General features: G+C 40.8%; 1 protein-coding gene across 8 annotated transcripts in view; it reads left to right on the top strand.

The window, feature by feature from the left end:
• The window catches only part of cep104 (centrosomal protein 104), a 130,976-nt gene that overhangs the window by 2,621 nt on the left and 100,968 nt on the right, over positions 1 to 27,387 (top strand). For 7 of the 8 annotated variants that reach the window (XM_063033289.1, XM_063033288.1, XM_063033282.1 and 4 more), the window contains 5 exons: positions 946 to 1,000; positions 3,730 to 3,856; positions 5,613 to 5,786; positions 7,503 to 7,641; positions 20,724 to 20,786. In XM_063033289.1, the coding sequence (XP_062889359.1) occupies positions 3,744 to 3,856; positions 5,613 to 5,786; positions 7,503 to 7,641; positions 20,724 to 20,786 (489 nt within the window). In that variant the 5' untranslated portion in view covers positions 946 to 1,000; positions 3,730 to 3,743. Of the gene's footprint in view, positions 1 to 338; positions 503 to 945; positions 1,001 to 3,729; positions 3,857 to 5,612; positions 5,787 to 7,502; positions 7,642 to 20,723; positions 20,787 to 27,387 lie in introns of those variants that run through there. The other variant, XM_063033285.1, reaches the window with a different exon arrangement.

The following is a 27,387-nucleotide window of genomic DNA, read 5'->3' as shown; positions in this document are numbered from 1 at the left end:
ACTTGATTATGGAGTTAGAACCATGTACAGGAGCACAGTCATAGGTGAAAAGGGAGTACAGAAGAGGGCTCAGCACATGGCCTTGAGGCACGCCGGTGTTAACACTGAGAGTGGAGGAGGAGGGGTTGTCTAACTTAACTGATTGGGGTCTGTTAGAAAGTCCAAGGTCCAATTGCAGAAGGATGAGCTGATACTAAGCTGGCGATCAGCTTGGAGGGGAACCACAGTATTGAATGCCGAACTATTGTTTCAACTGGTCCATGTGGTTGAAGAAAAGTTGTTGGTGGACACTTCTTACAAATACAGTTGCATTGATAGTGATCTTCCAAATTTCACAGGAGGAGCATACCCACTCCACTAAATTCAACTTCTAACTCTGAATGAAATACTGTGCTGAAAAAAGAAAGACTACCTGGCCTTGATTTGCCATGCCTGTCACTGCTCAGCCTCCTTGTGAATCCACAGCTAAAAGTTGATGCCCATGTTGGTCCTATTGACGTAGGTAAGAAGAGAGATGAGGTCCTCAAATTCTAGTGTTTTGTAGAAATTGAAAAGCAGGACCTCTAGGATTATAATCTCAAAATTGCTTCCTATGCCCTGAGGTAATTACCTTAGAAATGCATGGCTCATGGTATGTAATTGTTTGATTTTTGGATTGTGTTTTGCATTGTGTTTGAAAATTCTACCACATTCAGTTGGAACTGCATTAACGTAGATAGTATAATTGCATTTAACATATTTTAGGAGTTTTGATGCTTAATCTTTGAGGAAGTGGCCTTTTATAATAATTTAGTTGGTACATTTTCTGTTCAGTTCACATGTTTCCTTTACCACTTTTATATTACTGTGAAATATGGGTAAAAACAATAATTATAGGTGCTGAATTTTCCAGCCAGCCAGGTGGGAAATTACTGAAAATTTGTTTTTTTTTTCCCCTACTATTAGGCTGCCCTTCTGGAAGGGCAAAGCAATAAGACTGCCTGCTGCCAGAGGCTGGAAGGTAATACTGTACATGTGTACTGCTTTCACCTTGTCGATAGATCTTGACACTTTCTAATCTGTTCTATCTGGCATTGAACTCATTTTGATTTGCACTTGGATCTCCATCAATTTTGCTTGTTTGCCTATCTAGTTCTGCTATTCCATAGTTTATTTGAATTGAGTTTCAGTATAATGGATCATTTTGTCTTTAGTTCTATTGCATAAACTTTGACAGCCATTGTGCCTGATTTGTTTGTTAAAACATTTGTGGTAGAAGATCAACCTTCATAATTGTTGTCTTTAATAAAAAAAAGTGCAACTACGCACTTTGTCCTTTTAGAGTAAGTATTTTAAAATACAGTTGCTTTTAGATCATTTTAACATTGGCTTATTAGAAGCTTTTGTATTTCATGTTAAGCAATGCACACAAAATGCTGGAGGAACTCAGCAGGTCGGACAGCATCTAGGGAAAAGAATAAATGGTTCATGTTTCAGGCTGAGACCCTTCCTCAGAATTAAGAAGGAAGGGCCAGTATAAAAACGTGGAAAGAGGGGAAAGAGGTTAGCTGGAAGTGAAGGCAAGTGGGTGTGAAAGGTTAAGGGCTGGAGAAGAAAGAATCTGATGGGAGAGGAGAATGGACCATAGGAGAAATGGAAGAAGGTGGGGACTCAAGGGGAAGTTATAGGCAGATGAGAAGCAGTAACATGTCAGAATGGGAATAGAGGAGGTGGGGGGGGGGGAATTTGTTTACTGGAAGGAGAAATGGATATGCCATCAGTTGGAGAGTACTCAGGCATGTTGTTCCTCCATCCTGGGGGTGGTTTCATCTTGGCACAAGAGGAGGCCATGGACCGACACTTGCGAATGGGAATTAAAATGTTTGACTACTGGGAAGTCCCGCGTGTGGCAGATGATGCAAAGGTGCTTGACGAAGTGGTCCCCCAATTTATGACATTTCTCACCAAAGTGGTTGAAGCCACATCAGGAGCACTGGACACAATAGATGACCCCAGCTGATTTACAGAAGTTTTGTCTCACATGGACTGTTTGGGGCCCTGAATGGAAGTGGGGGAAGAGGAATATAAGCAGTTATAGCCTCTAGGCCGCTTGCAGGGATAAGTGCCTGGGGGAAGATTTGTGGGGAGGGACGAATGGACAGGAGGGAACAATTCCTGCTGAAAGCGGTGGGGGGGGTGGGGAAAGAGGGGGAGGTAAAGATGTGCTTAGGGGTACAATCCCTTTAGTAATGGCGGAAGTTGCGGAGGATAATGTGTTGGATGCAGAAGCTGATAGGGTAGTAGGTAACGACAACAAGAACTCCATCACTGTTAAAGTGGCAGAGAGACAGGGTAGGCACAGATGTTCAGGAAATGCGGGTGAGAGGGAGGGAAACCATATGCTTTAAGGGAGGACATCTCTGATGTCCTGCAAAGGAAAGCCATATCCTGGGAACAGATGTGGTGGAGGCAAAGAAACTGAAAAGGGAATAGCATTTTTACAGGAGATTGTCTGAGAAGAAGTACAGTCGAGATAATCGTGGGAATCAGTTGGTTTATAAAAGATGTCAGTTGACAATATGTCTCCACGGATGGAGACAGATCAAAAAAGGGGAGGGAGGTGTCAGAAATAGACCAAATGAATTTAAGGGCAGGGTGAAAGTTCGAGGTAAAGTTGATAAAACTGACTACCAGTACAGTCATCAGAGTAGTGGAGGAAGAGTTGAGTATAACGGGAGAAGGCTTCAAACATTGACTGTTCTATATAGCCGGTAAAGAGGCAGGTCTGCCATGCGAGTGTCCATGTTATGCGTTTAACTGGTTAGCACTTCATTCAGGAATATTTTGGTGATGTCACAATGCTTATCATTTTCAATCAAAATTTTAATAAGCTGAAAATCAGACCATCCTTTACAGCCACTTCAATAATGAATCAACGATAGCATATTTTCAATGGTCAAAATAAAGGTATAGGCAGATGTAGATTCTATGTAACCAATGACTATCAGACTGACTATAAATGAAATTTAATTGCAGGATAGAAACTATCCTTTTGTTCAATATCTTAGTGAAGGTTTTTAAAATTTCCCATTTTGGTAGACTTTGCAGTGTTTCATATTGATTTGCACGGAGGAAAATAAATTCTCTGAAACGTTAGGCTTGCATTCCAATTTGAAATTGAATCCTTCTGGATTCCCTTTGCAGAATCTTTAAGCTTGAGTCATTTTGTTTATTTATTGGGATGCATTGTGGAATAGGCCCTTCCGGTCCTACGAGCTATGTTGCCCAGCAATCTCTGATTTAATCCTAGCCTAATCACAGGATAATTTACAATGAGCAATTAACCTACCGACTGTTACATCCTTGGACTGAGGGAGGACACCAGAGTGCCCAGAGAAAATCCATAAGGTCACAGGGAGAACATACGTGCGTATTACAGGCGGCCGCGAGAATTGAACCTGGGCTGCATGTGCTACCACGACGCTACCATGCTGCCCTTGCTGTATCATAGAACAGTCTCTTTAATTTGTTGCTATGACTGCTGAATCATTAACTGGGACATTAAAAACATTGGCTTTAAACCTAAATTATCTAAGGTACATATAGAAGCAAGTGCACATCCTTCCTAATTTGGGGTTTTGAATGCTTCTTGGAAATAGCAATTTTTTGATTGCTACAGTATTACCAAAATATTTAAATACATGGACATCTGTGCAGCTCCTTCATTTGTTTTAATTTGTCTGATTACAGCTTAACTTTCCAGAATGCCTCACAAAATTGGATTTGTTACTATAAGCTCATCTGGCCATGAAGATGGTTATAATTCAAATGAACTGATGGTGCATGCTCCAACAGTTAGTGGCTGGCGGTCTCCAAGGTAAGGAAAATCAAAGCATTGCTATTAATTCCCATGCAGATTTACGCTTCCAAATGGGAAACAGCGGAGAATTTCTAGTAATTGTCGTCCTGATGAAGGCTCTTGGCCTGAAACGTTAACTTTTCATTCATTTCCATAGGTGCTGCCTGACCTGAGTTCCTCTAGCATTTTATGTGTGTCGCTCTAAGAATTTCTAGTTGCTTAATTCTTAGTTTTCTAGCAGATTTGGATTTTGCATGAATACTAAAGCCTTCGTGTTGCTGGAAGAACTGTCACTAGTCTCCCAACTGCCCTCCACAGCTGGATGGCCTATCAATGGAGCATTAACTTTCTGGAATTACCTAATAGCAACAGCAGATGAAAAGTAGAATTGTTTGTTTTCTGCAGTTAGGTTTACTGAAGCTTTGAATGCTGACTATCAGGATTGGTTAGAAACACTGTCTGGTAAAGCTTCTGGCAATTACATTTTCCTTGGGTTTATCATTTGTGAAACTTGGTCTGGCCTGTCCCAATGACAGGATTATGGTGTTAGAGCCACACAAGGCTTTGCTTAATGGGTTACAGTTTTCTAATCCATTAAGTTAGCATATTCCACATGCATGAAGATGGTTGATATATTAGTAAATTGCATGTTTCAGGCCCTTGTTGCTCTGCTTCAGAATATTTTCTGTTTGAAATACACTTAGTTAAAAATGTTTCATTTGATTTAGATGCTGGCTTTATTTCGAACATAAACATTATTTTAAAAAATCTCAAATTGCTTGAAGTTTTTGCCCAATAAAAATCAGGTACAATGCAGATCTGTCAATGAGCAGATGTCCGAGTGTGAACAGCTGCATGGGTAATCAGGCATCAGTTGTTTGTGTCAAACATCTGATATATTTTGAAACTTCAGTTCTCAAAAGATTTTCGGTTTTTTGTGATCTGTTGAGTATTTGTATGTATCCACGGTAGCATACAATACTATTACAGCTTGGGATGTCGGAGTTCAATTCCAGCTCTGTCTGTAAGTACCTATGTTCTCCCCATGACCATGTGGATTTCCTCTGGGTGCTCTGGTTTCCTCCCATCAACCAAAGAGGCCCAGGTTTGTAGTCATTGTAAATTGACCTACAGTTAGGCTAGGGTTAAAAGGTGGTTTACTGGGCAATGCAACTTGTTGGGCCGTAAGGGCTCGCTCTGCACTGTACCTCTAAATCTGTATTCTTAGCATAGACTTGTGCCGTGCTAGCCAGACAGAGCTGTACAACTTCTGCAGCTCAATGTGGCAGATCCATCATTTTGCATGTATGCAGCTGAGTGTAACCACTCACATTGTATCTGGAGCTCGTGACTTGCTTCACCTGGCTTACCAGCCTAGTCATGCCATTATCTGAAGTGCTTGTTGGCATTTGGACATCAGCTATTTGATAGAACTGCATTGTACCTGATTTTATACTTGATTCTTATTCTTGTGCCTCTGATTGAACAGTCTGCCTGTCTGAGTGAGTCTCCAGGATCCTTTGTTGATAACCAGTGCAAGGTATCAAGTTATCACATTAATTGTGAGTTCTGCAAAAGATTGTAAAAAAGCCAAGACTGATTTGAGTTAATTAGACTATGACTCTGTGGCTATGCATTGACAAAAGAAGTAAAATTGCAGCACTCCAATTTTGTTTCCATTCAATTCTTTTGTTTCTAGATGGTACAATAAATGGAGATTGGTAGTAGGAAAGAGGCATATTTTAATGAATTCTGTTTAATTTGATTTCTTTAGGTTCTGCCTCTACCCACAGGAGATTATCCTACAAATGGTGGAGCGTTGTAGGATTCGCAAACTTCAGTTACTTGCACACCAGTATTTGATTTCTACAAAAATTGAATTTTACATCAGTGACAGTCTTCCAGATCACTTTGGGTTGCAACATGTGGACACGTTTCGTAGACTTGGGTATGGCTGAATGTCAGATCAGCAGATTTCAACATAACTATGCTGCCACCTGTTGAGAAATTTAAGGCAATAAGGTTTTTGAAATGTCCTTCAGTAGAAACCAAACAGAAAACATCTTAAGAAATTGAAAATATTCTCGAATAGGAAAGGGGAAATATATTTCTTTAGGTGTTTTCATAGAACATAGAATAGTACAGCACAGTATAGATCCCTTGGCCCACAATGTTGTGCCGACCTTCTAAACCTACTTCAAGATCAATCTTAATGCTTCTCTCCAACATAGCCCTCCATTTTTCTTTCATCTATGTATCTATTTTTCTTATCATCCAACAGGCTCTTAAATGTACCAATCATGACAGGGTAGGGCCCCTCTACAACCCACGCCTTCAATCATTCTCATTGATTGGATCATCTGAATCCAAATAGCTTCTGTGGAAGGCATTACTTCAGAGGTTCACCCAACAAATAAATGTAATATTGAATCTATTTTTCCAATAAATAAATGAACAAGTATGATTCTTATTTAATTGGGTTCTCTTTATCTAGTTTTAGGACTTGCGTGATCTGATCACATTTCAGGTCATATTTATGCAGAAGTAGAGAAAGTTGTATAGGGTTCACAAACTTTGTGGCACTTCTCTAGGTTACAATGGCACATTAGAAAATGACACAGTACAGACCTTTGGCCAGTAGTATTGTGCTGATCTGATAACATACTGTAACCCTTCCCTCCTCCATTTTTTCTATCATCCATGTGCCTCTCCTGAGTTTCTTAAATGCCCCTAATGAATCTGCCCTTACCACCAGCCCTGGGAGCACATTTTTGTGTACCCACAATTCTCTGTTTAAAAAGAAAAAAAAAAATTTGTCTCTGACATCACCCCTATACTTTCACAATCACTTGAAATTTATGCCCTCATGGATTAGCCATTACCACTTTGGAAATGGTCTTTGGCTATCCACTTAATTTATGCTTCATACATCTTGTATATCTCTATCACATTGCCTTTTCTCTTGAACAATAATGAGAAAGGTTCTAGCTCACTCAGCCTGTCCTTCCTAGACGTGCTGTCTGATCCAGACAACATCCTGGTAAATCTCCTTTGCAGATCTAGCTACGAAGTGGCAGATTGAGTTCAACCCAGAAAAGTGTGAAGTGATAAATGTTAGAAGGTCATACTTTTAAGGCAGAATACAGGGTTCTTAACCATCTGAAAGAACAAAGATTTCAGAATCCATGTCCACAGATCCCTTCCAGTTGCCACGTATGCTGATAGGGTTGTTAAGGAAACAAATTATGTGTTAGCCTTCCTTGGGGCATTGAGTTCGAGTTGTGAGGAAATGCTGCAGTTCTATAAAGCCCTGGTTAGATCACACTTGGAATAAATATTGTGTTTAGTTCTGGTCACCTAATTATAGGAGGCATAAATAGAGTGGATAGCCAGAGACAGTTTTTCCCCCCACGGTGGAAATGGCTAATATGAGGAGGCATAATTTTAAGGTGACTGGAGGAAAGAATGGGGGATATCAGAGGTTAAGTTTTTTTACATAGAGTGGTGGATGTCTGGAACTTGATGCCAGGGAGCAAGTGGAATTTTACTATGGAGTTGCTTGAAATTTTACTATCTAATTGCAAGATACTGCTTTAAAAGTACTGAAGTTCATCTGTTTCATACAGCTTATTAAATATTTATGTACATTAACTTGTTTTTACAGATATGTTTCCCTGTCAGATAACCAGAAGACAGGGTTCAAAGCTCGAGAACTTAAGTCTGTCCACGTTGATGCAGTTGGAAAATATCTGAAATTAACTTTCCACAAAAATCACGTCAACAGATATAACTTGTACAACCAGGTAACGTGATAATTTTATGCACACTTGAAAATGTATTTATGAGGGGAATCCTTGTATTCAAGGATTGTTCAAGTTTTATCTTTTATGTACCACTCCTTTTATCTACTTGGAACATAGTGTTAAAACGTAAGAAATAAGAGCAGAAATAGGCCATCTGGCTCATCAAACCTGTTCTGCCACTAAATAAAATCATGGCTGATGTCAATTAGATTGTAAAATTACAAGCAACTCCAGATTTAAATCCATGCTAGACGAGAAATTGAACAAAACTAAGGAAAAGTCAAACAGAAATTTTAAAGTATTGATAATGGAGCTTGCCATGATTTCTGATGGAAGTCAGAAGAGATCATCTATTGAAGATGGGAAGTTTTTAAAAACTCCTCTGTCACCAATGACATAGGGGCCACTTGGTTCATCAGATTCATCTGGCTATGGCCTAATTCCACCTACCCTCTTTCCCCCGTAACCCTTAATTCTCCTGCTATGCAAAAGTTATCTAACAGTATCTTAAACATATTTAATGAAGTAGTCTGGGCAGAGAATTCCACAGGTGGGAAAAGGAGTTTCTCCTGATCTCCATGTTAAATTTATTCCCCTGAATCTTGAAGCTATGTCCTCCAGTTCAAGTCTCTCGACAAAACTTTCTTGCCTCCACCTTATCTATCCTTTCTGTTATGTGCATGCGCATGGTGTGCCTGTATTATGGTTTTCTGTTCTCTTTCTCGCCGTTCAGCTTTCCTTGTCTTAGGTGTGCCAAGTCACTTTCATTCTCCGTTTAGAGCACTGCTGAAGCTGCCTCCTTGTCAGGACCTCTCCAATCATGACTTGGAGAGCACAATTTAAAGAAGCAGGCATTTGGGATTTGGGGATAGAGAGCCGCTGGGGGGAATCGATAGTTAAAGATTTGCACTAGTTTCCGTATTAATAAACTTGTAGTCTTCATGATTCGACCTGTGTTTTCATATTATGGATTTTGACTTTTGGATTGCTCCCTTGGATTTGTTTGTCCCCATATTGTAAATATGTGTAAAAACTGTAAATATACTACAAATAGGACTGCCTGCGCCTACCTTGTACTTGTCACAAACAACTCACAGCATTGAGGGTGGACTTGTTTTTATATTGCATCCCCAACTAGATCCAGCAGGGGGATGTAACATAAATTGGGGGCTTGTCTGGGATACTTAGTGTTGGAGTTGGTTTCTTTTGTAAAGGGTGAGTTGAATTTCTTTTTCTTTTATGAGTGATCAAAGTATTATTGAGTGTTCTTCTGTTAAGTTGGTGTGTTCATTCCTTCCATTGGAACACTAGTTTGTTATTATTTGTTTTGGAGGGTAATCCTGGGTGGGGATTTAATCTTTGGTGGGCGTATGCTATGGGACATTTTGCCTCAGAGTTGAGCATTTAAAGCCGCCCTTTAAAGCAGCTAGGATTTAGGTAGTGTTTGTTGGTTAGGTAGACAGGCACCGGAGGGTGCTCTTAACCACGTTGGCTGGTTTGGTTGGTGTCACTCATTGTGTTTAAACTTACAGCCGTTTGGGTGAAGTTTCTCAATGTGGATATAGACCAGTTTAGTGTGTGGGCATTTTTGAAAGATCCTATAGTACAGCAATTAAACAAGTGCCTTAAGGACGACTTGCTGCCCCTGGCAGAGCACTTTAGTATTCCTGCAGCTAAACAAGCCCTTAAAGAGGTCATTAAGCATGCTCTGCTGGTATGTCTAATGGATCGTGGCTTTTTGTGTTTGGTACTCAGGCACCTGATGGGGGAGAGGTACCCACAGCTGAGAAGTCTGAGGGGGTAAGAGGTACAGCAGGTGGCTGAGGCTGGGGCCAAAGTCACGTTATGTGTTCTCTGTGTCTGAGGGTGAAGGTTCACTGGTCAGTATGTGCAATCCTTGGTTTGGGATGTGTCTGACATGGCTGCAGCTCACCTCAGAGGAGAAAAAGCATGTGCTGCAAACCAAGCTAAGCTGGAGGCTGGGTGTTTGCAGATTGGTGCTAGAGGCTGAGAAGGAGATTAAACTGGCAGCTGGAGTTTGAAGCAACGAAAATTGTTGCAGCTCTGGTTGCGTGGTTGACTCCTGCTTCTTCGCCCATAGTGAGCTCTGAGCCAGTGACCCCACAGACTGGGTTTGATGTTGGTAAGCACATCAAATTAGTGCCACCTTTTTGTGAGAGTGAGCCAGATTCATACTTCGGTGCTTTTGAGCGCATAGCAGCGTCTTTGCAATGGCCTGAGGATGTCTGGCCTCTTACTGCAGTGGAAGTTTGTGGTGGAAGCTCTGTTGCTGTCTGATGGCCTCAATTATGAGACTTAGGGCTGCTGTGTTGTGTGCATATGAGCTTGTGCTCGAGGCATATGGACTGAGCTTTATAGAAAGATCACAACTCAGACGTATGTTGAGTTTGCAAGGAAGAAGGGCCATCTCTTTGATAAATGGTGCATGTCAAATATGACAGATTTTGCTTCTCCGGGAGCTGATGCTATTGGAGCATGTTTACCTGAGCGTATTGTTCTGTACCTGAATGAACACGAAGTACATTCCTTGTCTCAAGCTTCTGTGTTAATGGATGAATTCAGCCTTGTGCTGAGTTCCTCTCGCATTTGGTGTGTGTTGCACAAGAATGTATTCGTGCAGTAGCTCAGAGCACTGAGAAAGGGGTCAGTGTGGCGAAGGCTCACAATGAGAAACAGCCTCCTACTACTCCACCTCATTCTAAGGAAGATCATTTATGTTTTTATTGTCACAAGTCAGGTCGCTTAATCGCGGATGGCATGAGCCTGGGGCGTAAACAGCAATGGCAGCAGTTGGACCAGTCTCCAGGTGTGGGTCTGATTAAAGCTGACCGTGGTATTCCTTGGGCTTCAGCATATGTAGAATCAAAGCCTGATCCAGCAATACACCTTTCTTATTTCATGGGCTAGTTTCTAAGTCTGCTAAACCAGATTAACAGGTCTCGGAGGCCATGCTGCGTGATACTGGCGCAACACAGTCTCTTATCCACTCTGATGCACTATAGATTTTTGTGAGGACACCTTTTGTGCAGGAAATTGAGATGGGTGTTTAAAATTTCCCCTACACATGATGCATTTACAGTCATACCAGTGAGTGGGTTTGTCACAATTGGGGTAAGGCCTTTGTTACCAGCCGCAGGGGTACACCCTTGAAACAACTCCAGAATGAGGAGCCTGCTCACGATTTCCCCTCTGTTTCCTGTCTCTGTGGTGACTTGTGCTCAGTCCCACAGATTTGAGGTACAGTGAAACTCTCCGACTCCTTTCTGTCACCTCAACCTGGCTCAGTTGCAAGGGCTCTGGTAGTGCCGGACTCCGCTGTGAAGCATCCAAAGGAAATTCCATCTAGTAGTCTGATGTTTGAGTTGTCGGCCACCCACAAGCAGCTGATACCGGCTCAATGGACAAGTCCTTCCCTCACTTTATGTTGATCTGCTGCGAGGGAGGGTGATTCAGACAGGCAAAAAGAATTATTACTTTGAGGAAAATGGCTTGCTTATGTGTAAGTAGGTGCCAGTGTGTTTGATGTGCTTGGGCTGGGTTGCTGTCTTTCAGTTTGTGATGCCTACAAATTACTGACAGTAAGTGCTGCAGTTAACGCATGACCAACCATTTGCAGGACACCTAGGTGATAATAAAACATATAACTGTATTTTATGCTATTTCATTTGGCTTGGAATGAAGTCTGCCATGGCTGACTAATGCTGAACCTATCTGGTATGCCACTGCGCAGGTAAGCCTAAACCGATTATTTCATCTGTGCCTCTTCGCCCGATTCCTGTGATGGGAAAGCCATTCGAGCGAGTGTTGGTGGATTGCTTATGACCCTTAGCTAAGTCGGGGAACCAGTTTTTGCTGAACGTAATGTGCACAGACACCCGTTTTCCCTGCACAAAATTACTTCCCCTGTTATAATTAAAGCTTTGATGCAGTTCTTCTCCATATTTATTCTGCCAAGAATTATACAGACTGATCGGCATATGAATTTTTTGCCTAGGTTACAAACACAATTTCAGTCCATCATAAGGCCTCCGGTGCTTATCATCCTGAGTTGCAGGGCGCGTGAGAGTGATTCCATCAAATGCTAAAGCCTATGATGCACTCCTGTTGTTTGGAACATGGCAGAGACTGGGACACTGGCATTCCTTTTGTATTACTAGCAGTGTGCAAAACTGTATAAGAGTCCCTAGATTCAGTCCTATTGAATTAGTCTGAGCAAACTGTTAGAGGACTGCTTAAACTACTCTTAAGAGCAGCTGTTAGGAGATTCCCTGAAGTCCTCATCCAGTGTGTTGGATTATGTTAGCGAATTCAAAGAACATCTTCACACTGCTTGTGCGTACGCCAGTAAGGCTCTGTCACTCTCGCAGGCTGAGATGAATGCACCTTACGATAGAAAAGCTGTGCCTTGCTGCTTCAGTCCTAAGGATTCGGTTCTGGTATTTTTTTTCCCATATCTGGATCAGCTCTTCAAGCTCATTTTTCAGGACCTTGCGTGATTGCTCGCAAACTCTCTGAAACTGACTGCATAATTCATACCCCTGACTGTAGGTGACAGACCCATGTGCGCCACATCAATGTGCTAGGGCTGTATTACGATTGAGCAGAGCACCAGCAGGCACAGGAAGAGCTTCTTCCCTGAGGCTGTGACCCTGCTGAACCTCACATCACAGCGCTAAGTAGTATTGCACCCATATTGTACTGTCTCAGTACTTTTGTATTTGTGTGCTGTAGCACTTACTTTTTATTCGCAGTTATTTTGTAAATAACACTATTCTTTGCATTTCTGGTCAGATGCTAACTGCATTTCATTGGGTTTGTATTGTACTCGACACATTGACGATAAAATTGAATCTAATCTAATCTAAGAATGGGAGTACTGTCTTTGGATGTAAGGCCACTGGCTCCATTGCAGTTGCTGTCTCCGTGCTAGCTGACAGCACTGATGAAGATAGCCTAGTGTTGTGGAACACCCTGGATCACTGTGCCAGGTTGCAGAGTTCTTCTGCGTTACAGCAGCTCCTTGGTCAGTTGTCACACCTAGATCCCCTGCAACAGTCAGATGTGTTACAATTATTTCTGGATTATCCGGCTTTGTTCAATGATGTGCCCACTCGAACAAATGTGTTGAAGCATGACATTATTGTGAATGGAGCTAAGCCTACTAAGCAGCATGCATGCCAGGTGAGCCCCACTAAAAGAGCATTGATGCAGCAGGAGGTAACCTACTTGCTCAATCATGGGCTAGCCCATCCTATCTCTAGTCCATGGAGCTCCCCCTACATGCTGGTGCCCATGAGCGATGGAACTGTCCTCTTCTGCACAGATTATCAGAAAGTAACTGCTGTTACAGTGCCTGATTCATTTCCATTGCTGTGAATGGAGGATTGCATTGACAGAGTAGGTTTAGCCAAGTTTATCAGTAAGCTTGACCTGTTAAAAGAATATTGGCAGGTCCCGCTAATTCCTGGTGGCGCTGAATTCTTTGCCTTTGTTATTCTGGACCATTTCCTCCAGTACTATGTCATGGCATTTGGAATGCGGAACACACCCACAACATTCCATTGACTTGTGTCCCAAGTTTTAGAGGGGGTGCCCAACTGCGATGTTTATTTAGATGATCTATTGGTCTAGTCTGCTGCCTAGCTGTCGCACATGGAGACACTTCAGCGTGTATTTGTGTGTTTAGGTGAGGCCCTGTTGACCCTTAATTTGCCTAGGTGTGACTTTGGGAAAGCTTCAGTCACCTTTCTAGGCAATATTGTTGGCCGGAGTCAAGTCCATCCAGTTGACATGAAGGTCAAGGTAATACATTCCTTCTCTGTACCTGATATGAAATGGCAGCTCTGGCGCTTTCTTGGTATGGCTGGTTATTATCAATGTTTCTGTCAATATTTCTGACAGTTGTGTCTGCTCTTACTAGCCTACTTTACGTGGACCCCTGAGGGAAGGTGTCGTTTGAGTGTGTGAAGATGCTGTTATGTCATACATCTGTTCTCGCTGCACTTGATTACAGCAAACCTTTCAAGCGAGAGATTGATACTTGCGCTACAGGTGCAGGCGCAGCGCTGTTGCAGGAGGGTGATAATGGTATTCATCACCCTGTAAGTTACTTTTTTAAAAAGTTTGACAAGCACCAAAGTAACTACTCCGCCATTGAAAATGAATGTCCATCTCTCCTGCTTCCATTACAACACTTCGAAATTTACATAGGTTCCAGCTTTTTCCCTGTAGTAGTATAACAGACCACCAACCCCATTATCTTTCCCTCTAGTATGCAGAACCAGAACCAGTGCCTTATGCGCTGATCTTTGATTGCCCAAAATTATAATATTAATATTCGTTTTAAGAAAAGGAGCGAAAATTTATTAGCAGGCACATTGTCTTGGTCCATGAGTTAGTGTTATTCTTGTTGCAAAGTTAAGACAAATTTGTTCTTGTAGGTGGGAGTGTGCAGTGTGTGCCTGTGTTTTTGTTTTCTATTCCCTCTCTACCCCCCCCGCACCCCACCCCTCTACACATGCACCCCCTCCAACCCGCCCTTGCCCCCCTGTCTCCAGCTTTCCTTGCCTTAGGTGTGTAGAGCTGCTGTCATTCTCCATTTGGAGCGCTGCTGGACCTGCATCCTTGTCAGGACGGCTCCAGTAGCGATTGGAGAGCACATCTTAAACCAGCATCCAGGAAGTGGGGGAAGAGAGAGAGCTGCTGGGGAGAATTGATAGTTAAAGAATCATGCTAGTTTTGGTTTTAACAAACTTGTAGTCTTTGTGCTCTGATCTGTTTTTTCATATTGTGGATATTGGATTATTTCCTTGGATTTGGTTGCCCTAGTTCACTTCTGTAAATATGCTGCAAATAGAACTGCCTGTGTCTGCCTTGCCCTTTTGTAGTCACAAACAACTCACAACACTAAGGGTGGACTTGTTTTTATGTTGCCTTGCCAACACCCTGAGACTGGAGCCAACAAGATCCCATCTTATTTAGAATTCCAATGAGTAAAGTTCCAGACGAGTCAATCGCTCCTCATAGACCAGCCCTCTCATCAGTCTGGTGAATCTCCTCTGCACTGCCTCCAAAGCCAGCATATCAGTATATATCTACTTGAGTAAAGAAACCAGAACTGCGCACAGTACCCCGTTGCAGCCTCACCAGTACCCCGTACAGTTGCAGCACAACTTCCTGCTCAATCCCTCTGGCAATAAGGTCGTCTTTCCATTGCCCACCTTGATAACCTGTTGGAGCTGCAAACCAATCCATTTGCAATTCATGCACAAGCACTCACAAGTCCCTCTCCACAACAGAATGCTACAATCTTTCATCATTTAAATAATGTGATCATCTGTTTTTCTATCAAAGTGAATGATCTTGCATTTACTAAAATTGTACTCCCATCAGCTAGACCCGTGCTTGCTCATTCAACCATGCCAATTTAATGAGAATACCAAATCCTTTGTTGAATATAGTCTTTATAAATATTGATTATTTAAGCAGATTTTGTGCAGTCGACTGATTATTCCTTTAAGCATATCAGAGAGCAGCTGTTCACTATGGAATAAAATTTCTACAAAGTTGCTTTATGATGAGAATATGTTTGGTTTCAAATTAGTAATTTGAAATTTGTCTTATTATGAATGCTGACAATCCATTTTGTGGCCATACATGTTTTTAATTGGCTTGACTATCTGTGGCATTCTGTATAAATTCTCTTACTATAAAGGTGGAGAAATTGTTACTGTGGGTGTATCTAAGCAGCTCTATTATATCTATATACTGTAATTCAAAAAATTTTCAGTCATTTAGGAGTGGGAAATGTTTTGAGTGGTAGGAGTCATGAGTTATTAAACTACATTGCTTCAACAAAGAGTAATGTAGAGTTTCCAAAGTGTTTTTGTTTTGGTATCTCTGGGTGAGATCAAGTAAAAGAACATCATCTGAAGACCTTTGGGAAAAGTGCAGAGTGGAAAAAATCACCACCACAATCTCCATCGGCACAGGAGCACGGCAGGCCTCCCTTTTCTATTCGCTTTATATCTATGACTGTATAGCTAGGTGCATCTCCAACACCATATACAAGTTTGCAAACGATGCACTGCTGTGGGCTTTATCAAAGGGGATGATGAATCAGCATACAGGGCAGAGATTGAAAACTTTGCTGAGTGGACTAATAATAGCAACCTTTCACTCAATGTCAATAAGACCAGGGAACTGATTGTAGACTTTAGGAGAGGGAAGCCAGAGGTCCATGAGCCAGTAATCATTGGAGGATCAGAGGTGGAGAGGGTCAGTAACTTTAAATTCCTGGGCATCACTATCTTAGGGGACCTGTCCTGGACCCATCATGTAAGTATTGCAAAGAAAGCACGACAGTGCCTCAACTTCCTCAGGAGTCTGCAGAGGTCTGGCATGTCATCAAAAACCATTTCTGCCTTTGAGCAGAAAACCCTACAAAAGGTAGTGGATTCGGCTCAATACATCACGGGTAGAACTCTCCCAACCATTGAATGTACCTACATGAAACTTTGTCATTGAAAAGCAGCATCCATCATCAAAGGTCCTTACCACGCAGGCCATGCTCTTTCTGACTGCAACCATCAGGTAGTAGGTACAGGTGCCTCAGGACTCGCACCACCAGGTTCAAGAACAGTTATCCATTAACCATCAGGCTCTTGAACAAAAGGGGATAGCTACACTCTTTTAATGACTCTGTTATATTGTTATTTCATGCTCGCTATTTATTGCTACTTATTTATTCTGCATTTGCACAGTTTGTTTAGAGTTAACTGTTCCTGATGTTTATAGTTACTGTTCTATAGATTTGCTAAGCATCCCTGCAGAAGAATCCAATGGTTATGTCTGGTGATATATATGAACTCTGATAATAAATCTCACTTTGAATTTTGAAGAGTTGAATAATCAAGTACTGTAGTAAATAATACCAAAGGTTTTTTTGAATTATAAGGTGTCCTAGCTTTCCTCAGACCCACTTGGATATGGAGAAATTCTGTAAATCATGAGTAATATACTTCCAATTTTGCGTATTGGATAACCCTGTATCAGCCATTAACCTTTACACTGCTTCCCTTCGGATTAGTTAAATTACTTTGGTGGCCTTGAAACCACCTCTGCTCTTGCCACCATTCAGGGCCCCAAACAGTCCTTCCAAGTGAGGCAACATTTCACTTGTTAGTCTGTTGGGGTCATCTGTTGCATCCGGTGCTCCCAGTGCGGCCTCCTCTACATCGGTGAAACCTGATGCAGATTGGGGGAAGAGAGAGACGTCTTCCTTTTTTAAAGAAAGGGGCTTCCCTTCCTCCACTATCAACTCTGCTCTTAAACGCATCTCCCCCATTTCACGTACATCTGCTCTCACTCCATCCTCCCGCCACCCCACTAGGAATAGGGTTCCCCTGGTCCTCACCTACCACCCCACCAGCCTCCGGGTCCAATATATTATTCTCCGTAACTTCAGCCACCTCCTACGGGATCCCACCACTAAGCACATCTTTCCCTCCCCCCCCCCCCCTGCATTCCGCAGGGATCGCTCCCTACGCAACTCCCTTGTCCATTCGTCCCCCCCGTCCCTCCCCACTGATCTCCCTCCTGGCACTTATCCGTGTAAGCGGAACAAGTGTTACACATGCCCTTACACTTCCTCCCTTACCACCATTCAGAGCCCCAAACAGTCCTTCCAGGTGAGGCAACACTTCACCTGTGAGTCGGCTGGGGTGATATACCGCATCCGGTGCTCCCAATGTGGCCTTTTATATATTGGCTAGACCCGATGCAGACTGGGAGACCGCTTTGCTGAACACCTACGCTCTGTCTGCCAGAGAAAGCAGGATCTCCCAGTGGCCACACATTTTAATTCCACATCCCATTCCCATTCTGACATGTCTATCCACGGCCTCCTCTACTGTAAAGATGAAGCCACACTCAGGTTGGAGGAACAACACCTTGTATTCCGTCTGGGTAGCCTCCAACCTGATGGCATGAACATCGACTTCTCTAACTTCCGCTAATGCCCCACCTCCCCCTCGTACCCCATCTGTTACTTATTTTTATACACACATTCTTTCTCTCACTCTCCTTTTTCTCCCTCTGTCCCTCTGAATATACCCCTTGCCCATCCTCTGGGTCCCCCCCCCCCCCCGTCTTTCTTCCCGGACCTCCTGTCCCATGATCCTCTCGTATCCCCTTTGCCTATCACCTGTCCAGCTCTTGGCTCCATCCCTCCCCCTCCTGTCTTCTCCTATCATTTTGGATCTCCCCCTCCCCCTCCAACTTTCAAATCCTTTACTCACTCTTCCTTCAGTTAGTCCTGACGAAGGGTCTCGGCCTGAAACGTCGACTGCACCTCTTTCTAGAGATGCTGCCTGGCCTGCTGCGTTCACCAGCAACTTCTATGTGTGTTGCTTGAATTTCCAGCATCTGCAGAATTCCTGTTGTTTGCAGATTGGGCGACCGCTTCTTCGAGCACCTCCACTCCTTCCGCCACAACTGACAGGATCTCCCAGTAGCCGCCCACTTCAACTCTGCTTCCCACTCCCATTCAGATATGTCCATACATGGCCTCCTATACTGCCATGATGAGGCTAAACTCAGGTTGGAGGAGCAACACCTCATATAGCATCTAGGTAGTCTCCAGCCCCTTGGTATGAACATAGAATTCTCCATCTTCCGGTAATTCCCTCCCCCTCCCTTCCTCTATCCCTATGTCACTCTGCCCCCTCCCCCAGCTGCCTATCACCTCCCTCATGGTTCCGCCTCCTTCTACTACCCATTGTGTTTTCCCCTATTCCTTCTTCACCTTTCCTGTCTATCACCTCCCTGCTTCCCCTCCCCCACCCCTTTATCTTTCCCCTTACTGGTTTTTCACCTGGAACCTACCAGCCTTCTCCTTCCCACCCTCCCCCCACCTTCTTTATAGGGCCTCTGCCCCTTCCCTCTTCAGTCCTGACAAAGGGTTCCAGCCTGAAACGTCGACTCATCTTTTCCATGAATGCTGCCCGACCCATTGATTCCTAAGACTTGTGTTGTAATTCCTAAATAAACACAGTGCTAGAAGTGCCCAGTGGATTAGGCAGCATTGATGAAAAATGCAGTTAATATTACAACTTGACAACTTTTGTTAGGAAATGATCAGTTCTGGTATAAACAGGAAAGTCAGTTATCTCTTAACATTATCTGTCCACAGATGTTTCCTGACCTGTGTAGTTCCAAAATTTCTTTACTTTTAATTTTGATTTCCAGCATCTGTATTTTTTGGATTTGCAAGTAGGCTAGTTTAGAACAGGGTAATCAATTCCTTCCTAGTTGCTGGTGCCATCTTGCCACCTGCAAAATTAAAAACACTTCAGATTAAATCTCACGTATTTCTTATTGAACCCTAGGTATTCCTGATGGAATGTTTACTTGTTTGAAAATCTCCATTAGTATGTAAATATATCATCTGAGACAGAAAAATGAATGTAAAGTTCCAGATAGAAAATTTTTAACATTTGTAATTGGGATAGAGCAGTAGTGCGAATGCAAAGATACATTAATCCCTTTTTATTGCTGCTGAGACGTTCACTTGTTTCATCTCGGGCTATAAAAGGCCATTTAGAAATGGACGAAAGTAAAAGGCCACATTGATCTTTTGCCTAGCTATGGACCTTAATGATTGCGGGCAATTGTCCAGTATTTTGTGATTCTCATATCATTGAGCTCCTTTGGAGCTTTTGGCCTTTGATCTTGTTTAAACTTAATGACTGATAATCCACAAGTCTCAGGTAGAAAATTTCAAAGGTACAGTACAAAGAGACATAACGCTTCGTTTGATGCACAGAACTGTGTGCCGGCAAGGAAGGCAATATCTGGCTGCAGCATACATGAGGAAGACCCAAAACAAGGTCAACCCATGTTAAGCTGCAGGGCATGATACATACCTGGTGCTGAGGGACTGTGCTGTCCAGTCAACTGAGGTTCTAATAGACATCTTAAGTGTGTCCCTGGAACAGTCCGCTGCCCCCTCCAACTTTAAGGCGGCCACTATCATTCAGGGTGCCCAAGATGGCAGAAGTAACCTGCCTCAACGACTACCATCCAGTGGCACTGACCTCAACAATAATGAAATGCTTTGAGTGGCCAGTTATGGATTGCTTTAAATCCCATCTTCCTGCTACATTGTAACCAATTTTTACAGGAGAACCATCAAAAGTGTCCTGAGAGGCTGCACCACCATCTAGTATGGCAATTGCAAGGCATCCGACCACAAGTCCTTAACAGGATCATGCCACCCATTAGGGATACTTATCAGGAGCACTGCATACGCAGGAGCCTTAGCATTGTCAGTGAGCCCAAACATCCATCCAACAATCTTAATCTCCTGTCATTAGACAGTACAAGAGCTGTTAGGATGGGAAGCAGCTTCTTCCCCCTGGTAATAATACAACCGAACTCTCTGCTAACCACACAGGTCTCATCACTTCTGAACCACCAGTGATGTTTTACTGTTTACTTTTTAACGTGTTTTGTAAATGCACCTTGTATGTTAATTTATTTGTGGTAATACTACTTTGTGTGTCCAGAGGAACATTGTCTCATTCCCATGTGTAAGGTTGAATGTCAATAGAGTGAACTTGAATTAGTTTTAGATAAGTTACTCAGCACCAAGTAGCAATTCCAAAGATGTTACAGCTTGAGGTAGAAGCTTTCTGGTTTTCATCATCCAAATCTTTTTCAGTATCTTGTATTTCTATTATATGTCCTTGCATTCTTACAAATTACAATGAATGTAGGCTGGACTTGGTCAGTTTCTCCCTCATTGGAATCTTTGGTTGACCCCTACCAAATCCAAGGATCAATCCAGAGTATCTGTATCACAGCATAGTGGTAAATAGATGTTTGCATAGAGACCAAAGTGGGAAATAGTGTCTTGTAAAAGTGTGCAATATATTTTAAATTTAGAAAATGAGACAGTAAAATGTGAAAATAGTTGCGAGGGGTGAATACTTCTTCAAGGCACTGTATATACACAGCACACAAGAAGACATTTTGATGGTCTAAATATTTTTAATTTTTAGGTAGCACTGGTGGCTGTAAATATCCTTGGAGAACCGATGGAATATAAGGAGATGTGCATAACTGTGAGTAGAAATGTTATTTCCATATGCTATTCTTAATTTGGAGCTGGTATAGCTGGAGTACATTGAGTAGCTGGAAAGTAGAAAAAAAATTGTATGTCATGCTGAAAGTGTTCAAGACAATGTAAACAATATGTGAAAGCTGGGGAGGGTTGTTAGCTGGTGAAAGGTGATCAGAAGCATGGAATAAGAACTGATGTGCACATCATTTTTGAAGAGGTTGGTTATTTCAGATTAGATTTTTCACCTCACTTTTGATTACAGTAATGGGAAAAGTATAGAATATTGAAGGTGCCTAGGAATGATTTCTGCACTAACCATCAAACACCCATTTAGTTCTTGTGGAACAGGAAGCACATTTAGTTTCAAGTTTGATTGTCATTCAACTATACATGAATACCCATGGATACAGCCAAATGGACCAATATTACTTCAATGCAAAACACAGTACCGACAGCACAAGGAACACATGGCATATATGAGACAACAATAAAATCCAATCACACACAAAAAAAATACAGTTCAAGTCCCTGAGTCCATGCATGTTGCAACAGTCTGCAGTTGATTACAATACATGTTGTCTTCTGAGTGAACACTGGAGGGCAGCACACAGGCAATACCATGGCTTGAGGCCTAGTCCTTGCTCCAACTGAGGCTATGCAGCTCCCCCGCCTTTTGCTAATAAAACTGTGAATTGGACTTGCAGCAATCCACATTAACAAAGTCCAACAGGATCATGCCATCACAATAAAAGCAATTAAGATGTTCATTCACTGTTAGAATACACACCTTCGCCCATCCACTCTGAGGCACCTCTGATGCAGGCAGCAAGCAGTACAATCCGCACCAAGTCCACCTCCTTCGGTTTCTGTGCCAACGAGCAACTGGCTAATGGGGTTGACCTGCAGTACTTTTAAGTCCTTAATATCCATCAGGGTCTTGCAATCATAAAAAAAAGATACATTTTTAAAAAAAGGACCATAACACTTTTGGTTGGCCCCGTAGAGGCCACTGCGTCCGAGGCGCCGCATCTTACTGGAAGTTCATGTTATTTTCACTGATTCTGTCAACTAACCACTCAGTTTCAGGTGGGGGGGTGTGCAGGTGGTGCTGAGGGGCATGGAGCATGCAAAATCTCTACATGGACATCACTTTTTCAGCTTCTGTGCATATTTCTCATTGCTAGTTCAGCATTTTCAGCACATACTAGTTTATTATGCATCATAATTCTAAGTCGTTAATATTTTATTGGCACCTCATGTCTTTTACTCCAAATAAGTAATTTATTACTTTTTCTCTGGTCATTTCAATATTGCTGCCTTGTGGTCCCTTTTACTTTCTCTACATCATGGTTTTGAAAATCCAAGGGAAGTATTTTTTGTGTACTTAGAGCAGGAGACTATTTGGCTTGTGAATATAGCACAACAACCCCATCAATTTGATTCCCTGGAATCCTGAAAATTGTTCTCTCATGCCTTTCTTTCTTTTTAAATCTTTTTATTGAATTAGTACACAAAAGGTAAACCATATAGGCACTGATACACAGTTGCAATATAACTTAAGAGATATTAATACACAAAAAAAAGTTAGTACAAACAATGCAGTTTAGATATAAAATAACCAGGTAATATAATAGTATACTAATTTTCAAATATGTCAATAAGGAAAAAAAAAACCAAAAAAAAGACCCACCGTGCAACTAAACTAAAAAGCAAAGCAATGGGCTAACTAGGTATCAAGTAGAGTTAAACAACTTAAAACAATCACGTCCTCAAACCCGACCTCCATCAAAAACAGTTAAAAAGCAAGAAGGGAATGTAAATATGGCCAGAGGAAGAAAAAAAAAGTTACATTAAATGAAAATGTTGAATAAAAGATCTCCAAGTCTGTTCAAATTCAACTGAAGAATCATAAAGATTACTTCTAATTTTCTCCAGATTTAAACATAGTATCGTCTGGGAAAACCAAAAAAAAGTAGTTGGAGCATTAATCTCCTTCCAATGTTGTAAAATACATCTTTTCGCCATTATAGTAAGAAATGCAATCAATCTACGGGCTGAAGGGGAGAGATTACTGGAAATTTTAGGTAATCCAAAGATAGCAGTAATAGGATGGGGAGAAATATCTATATTCAATACCTTTGAAATAATATTAAAAATATCCTTCCAAAAAGTTTCCAGAGTAGGACAGGCCCAAAACATATGAGTTAAGGAAGCTATCTCCCCATGACATCTGTCACACAAAGGGTTAATATGAGAATAAAAACAAGCTAATTTATCTTTAGACATATGTGCTCTATGGACAACTTTAAATTGAATTAGGGAGTGTTTAGAACAGATAGAGGAAGTGTTAACTAGTTGTAAAATATGTGCCCAGTCATCCACCGGAATAATAAGACCCAATTCCTTTTCCCAATCTGACCTAATCTTATCAAATGGAGCTTTCCCAAGTTTCATAATAGTGTTATAAATAATAGCCGTTACACCTTTCTGACATGGATTAAGGTTAATTATAGTATCTAAAATATATGTAGGAGGTAGCGTTGGAAAGGAAGAGAGTATAGTACTTAGGAAATTTCTAACTTGAAGATATCTTAAAAAAATGTATTGGTTAGTTATATTTGTTAGATAATTGCTCAAAGGACATGGGAACCATCTAAAAATAAATCCAAAAACCGTGAAATACCATTAGTCTTCCAAATTTGAAAGGCATGGTCAGTGGAAGAGGGAGAGAAGAATATGTTACCTAAAATAGAAATGGCAAGCCCAAATTGATTAAGATCGAAAAATTTTCGGAATTGAAACCAAATACATAAGGTATATTTAACTATGGGGTTGCAAACCAGTTTACAGCATTTCAAATCAAAAGGAAAAGAAGAACCTAAAATGGAGCCAAGTGCATAACCTTTAGCAGATTGTAATTCCAATACTACCCATTTAGGAATGGATAGTGTATCCTGATCAAGTAACCAAAATTTCATATGTCGAATATTAATTGCCCGATAATAGAATCTAAAGTTAGGTAATGCGAAACCTCCATCTCTCTTAGCTTTCTGTATATATATTTTACCCAATCTCGGGTTTTTATTTTGCCAAATAAATGAAGAAATTTTAGAGTCAACTTTATCAAAAAAGGATTTGGGAACAAAAATCGGTAGTGCCTGAAATACATATAAAAATTTTGGAAAAATAAACATCTTAACAGCATTAATACAACCAATCAAAGTTAAATAAAATGGAGTCCATTTAAATGAGAGTTGAGTGATGTGATCGATTAAGGGTAGGAAATTAGCCTTAAATAAATCTTTGTTTACAGGTAACTTTATTCCCAAGATATGAAAAATGATTATTAACCAATTTAAATGGAAGATTCTGATATAAGGGAACTTGCTTATTAATCGGAAAAAGTTCACGCTTACCGAGATTTAACTTATAAGCTGAACAAAGACTAAATTGTGCTAATAAATCTAAAGCAGCAGGGATAGATTTTTGAGGATTAGAAATATATAAAAGTAAGTCATCAGCATAGAGTGATACTTTATGGGACTTTAAACCCCGAGTTATTCCAATAATATTTGGAGATTCTCGAATGGCAATTGCAAGAGGTTCTAATGCAATATCAAATAATAAGGGACTAAGAGGACAACCTTGTCTGGCGCCTCGAAAAAGAGGGAAAAAAAAGGTGAGCTTAAAGAGTTAGTACGGACTGAGGCCATAGGAGAGTGATATAACAATTTGATCCAGGATATAATTTTTGGGCTGAAATTGAACATTTCAAGCACCTTAACTAAGTAAGGCCATTCGACTCTGTCGAAGGCTTTTTCAGCGTCTAAGGAAATGACGCACTCAGGATCATTTTGTGAGGGAGTATAAACAATGTTTAACAGTGTACGAATGTTATAAAAAGAGTAACGACCTTTAAAAAAACCAGTTTGGTCTTCCGAAATAATATAAGAAAGTGCTTTTTCTAATCTGTTTGCTAATAATTTAGAAAAGATTTTAGAATCAACGTTTAATAAGGATATTGGTCTGTAAGATGCACATTGAACAGGATCTTTATCCTTCTTTAATATTAAAGAGATCGATGCTCTATAGAAGGATTCAGGAAGTTTACCAAGTTTTAATGAAGCTTCCAAAACCCTGAATAACCAAGGGATTAAATGAAGATGCAAAACATTTATAAAATTCCATGGTAAACCCATCGGGACCAGGAGCTTTCCCTGGACTCATAGAGAAAATAACCTTCTTAATCTCATCAGTAGTAAAGGAAGTGTCAAGCATAGAAGATATATCATGTGAAATCTTAGGGAAATCTGGGTTATCTAAAAAGTCATACATATGTTTAGAGTCTCGTGGAAACTCTGATTGATATAAAGAGGAATAAAAATCAAAAAAAGATTGATTAATCTCAGCTTGATCAGATATCAGGTGATCATTTTGATTATAAATCTGATTAATTTGAAATTTGGAATAGTTAGTCTTCAACTGGTTAGCCAACAGTTTACCAACTTTGTCACTATGTATATAAATTTCACTTCTTGTTTTCATTAATTGATTTGCAATAGAGGACGAAAGTAATAAACTGTGTTCCATTTGAAGTTCAGTTCTTTGTTTATACAGCTTCTCAGAGGGAGCTGTAGCGTATGTCTTATCAATTTCCTTAATCTTGTCTACAATGACCAGCTCCTTATCCTTCAACCTCTTCCTCAAAGCAGCAGAATACGAGATGAGCTGACCACGAATATAAGCTTTAAAAGTGTACCAAAGGATGTTCATAGAAATATCTTCTGTATAGTTGATTGTAAAAAAGAGATCAATCTGTTCATTCATAAAGTTAACAAAATCCGAGTCCTGAAGCAACAGCGAATTAAAATGCCATTGTCTATTATTTGGTGTGTTGGCCAATATTTTAATAGAAAGTTTAAGTGGAGCATGATCCGAAATGGTTCTCGAGTCATATTCACATTTGACCACTGAAGGAATAAGACGAGAGTCAATAAAAATATAATCAATTCTTGAATAGGAACGATGAACATATGAAAAAAAAGGAAAAATCTTTTTCCTGAGGGTGCAAAAAACACCAAATGTCCGTCGATCCGGAATCTGAAAGGAATGAGTTAATCAAGGTTGCAGATTTATTGGGTAAGGTCCGTAAAGGAGCCGAACAATTCAAAGGTGGAGATAAACAAGTATTAAAATCCCCGCCCCAAATTAGTGAAAACTCATTCAAATTCGGAAACAAATTAAATAATGATTTATAAAATTCCGGACAGTCCATGTTGGGAGCGTAAACATTAACCAAAACTACCTTTTTATTAAAGAGTAAACCACTAACCAATAGAAATCTGCCATTGGGATCAGAAATAATATCGTGTTGTACAAAAGTGATTGAGGGATCTATAAAAATAGAAACCCCTCGAATCTTAGCGTCGGAATTCGAATGGAAGTGTTGATCCTTCCAGAATTTGAAAAAACGTAATCTGTCCCCCCTCTGCACATGGGTCTCTTGTAAAAATAGAATATGTGCTTTAAGTTTCTGGAATACTTTAAAAACTTTTTTCCTTTTTATTGGATGATTAAGACCATTATTATTCCAAGAGGCAAAATTAATGGTAGACTCCATAAACCCTAAAGTCAACCTGCAAAAAGAGGAGGATTGACAATAGGGTTGACCCGCACACCTGGAAAGGGAACAGAACAAACGAGATAACGGGAAGGAGAACGCGGCCAATAGTTCAGTAATATAAGTAGCCCAAGAGAAAAAAAACTAAAAAGTGAAGCCCCTCCCACCACCCCCCCCAAACCCCCAAAGCTGAATCTAAGATAGACCAGCCAGAATGAAGCAAACACTAGAACTACCCCCATGACTTCCGATAGACGCTCGCTAAAAAAGTGTATATATAAGAGGATCAGCTAAAGTTATAAAACAGTAGAGAAATAAAAAAAAGTACACCGATTAAAGCAAACCCGATATAATACTAAGAAAAAACAGGTAAATATAAAGAAAACCGTTAACCAACAACATACCATGTAGTTAAAACAAGAAAATGAGACAATTAACATAGACTAGCGAGGAAAACTACAAAAAATACATTTGAAAACTACAAAATTTAAGGCCTCAAAGGAAATACATAAAATGATGCAGAGGAAATAACCACCCAGAATCCCGAGGGAAAAAGAAAGGAATGATGCAGTTAGAAAAAAAAATTTGGCAACCATATTAATTAACCGAAAAAGAACTTTTTGCCCTCATATAAAGCAAAAAAAATTTAAAAATAAACCAAAACAGATTAACTGCATCCGAACAAACAGAAATGGTTTAATAATTGCGATTAAGATGTTGAAGGCGAAAATTGATCAAGGTAACTCTGGGCTTCCGATGGAGAGTCGAAAAAAGGGGAAGAGCCCTCAGGCAAACGAATCTTCAAACGTGCAGGATAAAGCAACACTGGTTTTAAATCCATCTTATAAAGTTCCGACATCACAGATCTATAACGGACACGTTGATCCCGAACCGGCTTACTAAAATCCTCTACCAACTGGAATCGAAGCTGTGAATAATCAATGTAACCTTTAGGTCGAGCGAATCGAAGCAATTTCTCCTT

This window comes from Mobula hypostoma, chromosome 25 (genome assembly GCF_963921235.1).
Source record: "Mobula hypostoma chromosome 25, sMobHyp1.1, whole genome shotgun sequence".
Taxonomy (NCBI): Eukaryota; Metazoa; Chordata; class Chondrichthyes; order Myliobatiformes; family Myliobatidae; genus Mobula; species Mobula hypostoma.
This window is presented reverse-complemented; position numbering and strand designations above follow the sequence as displayed.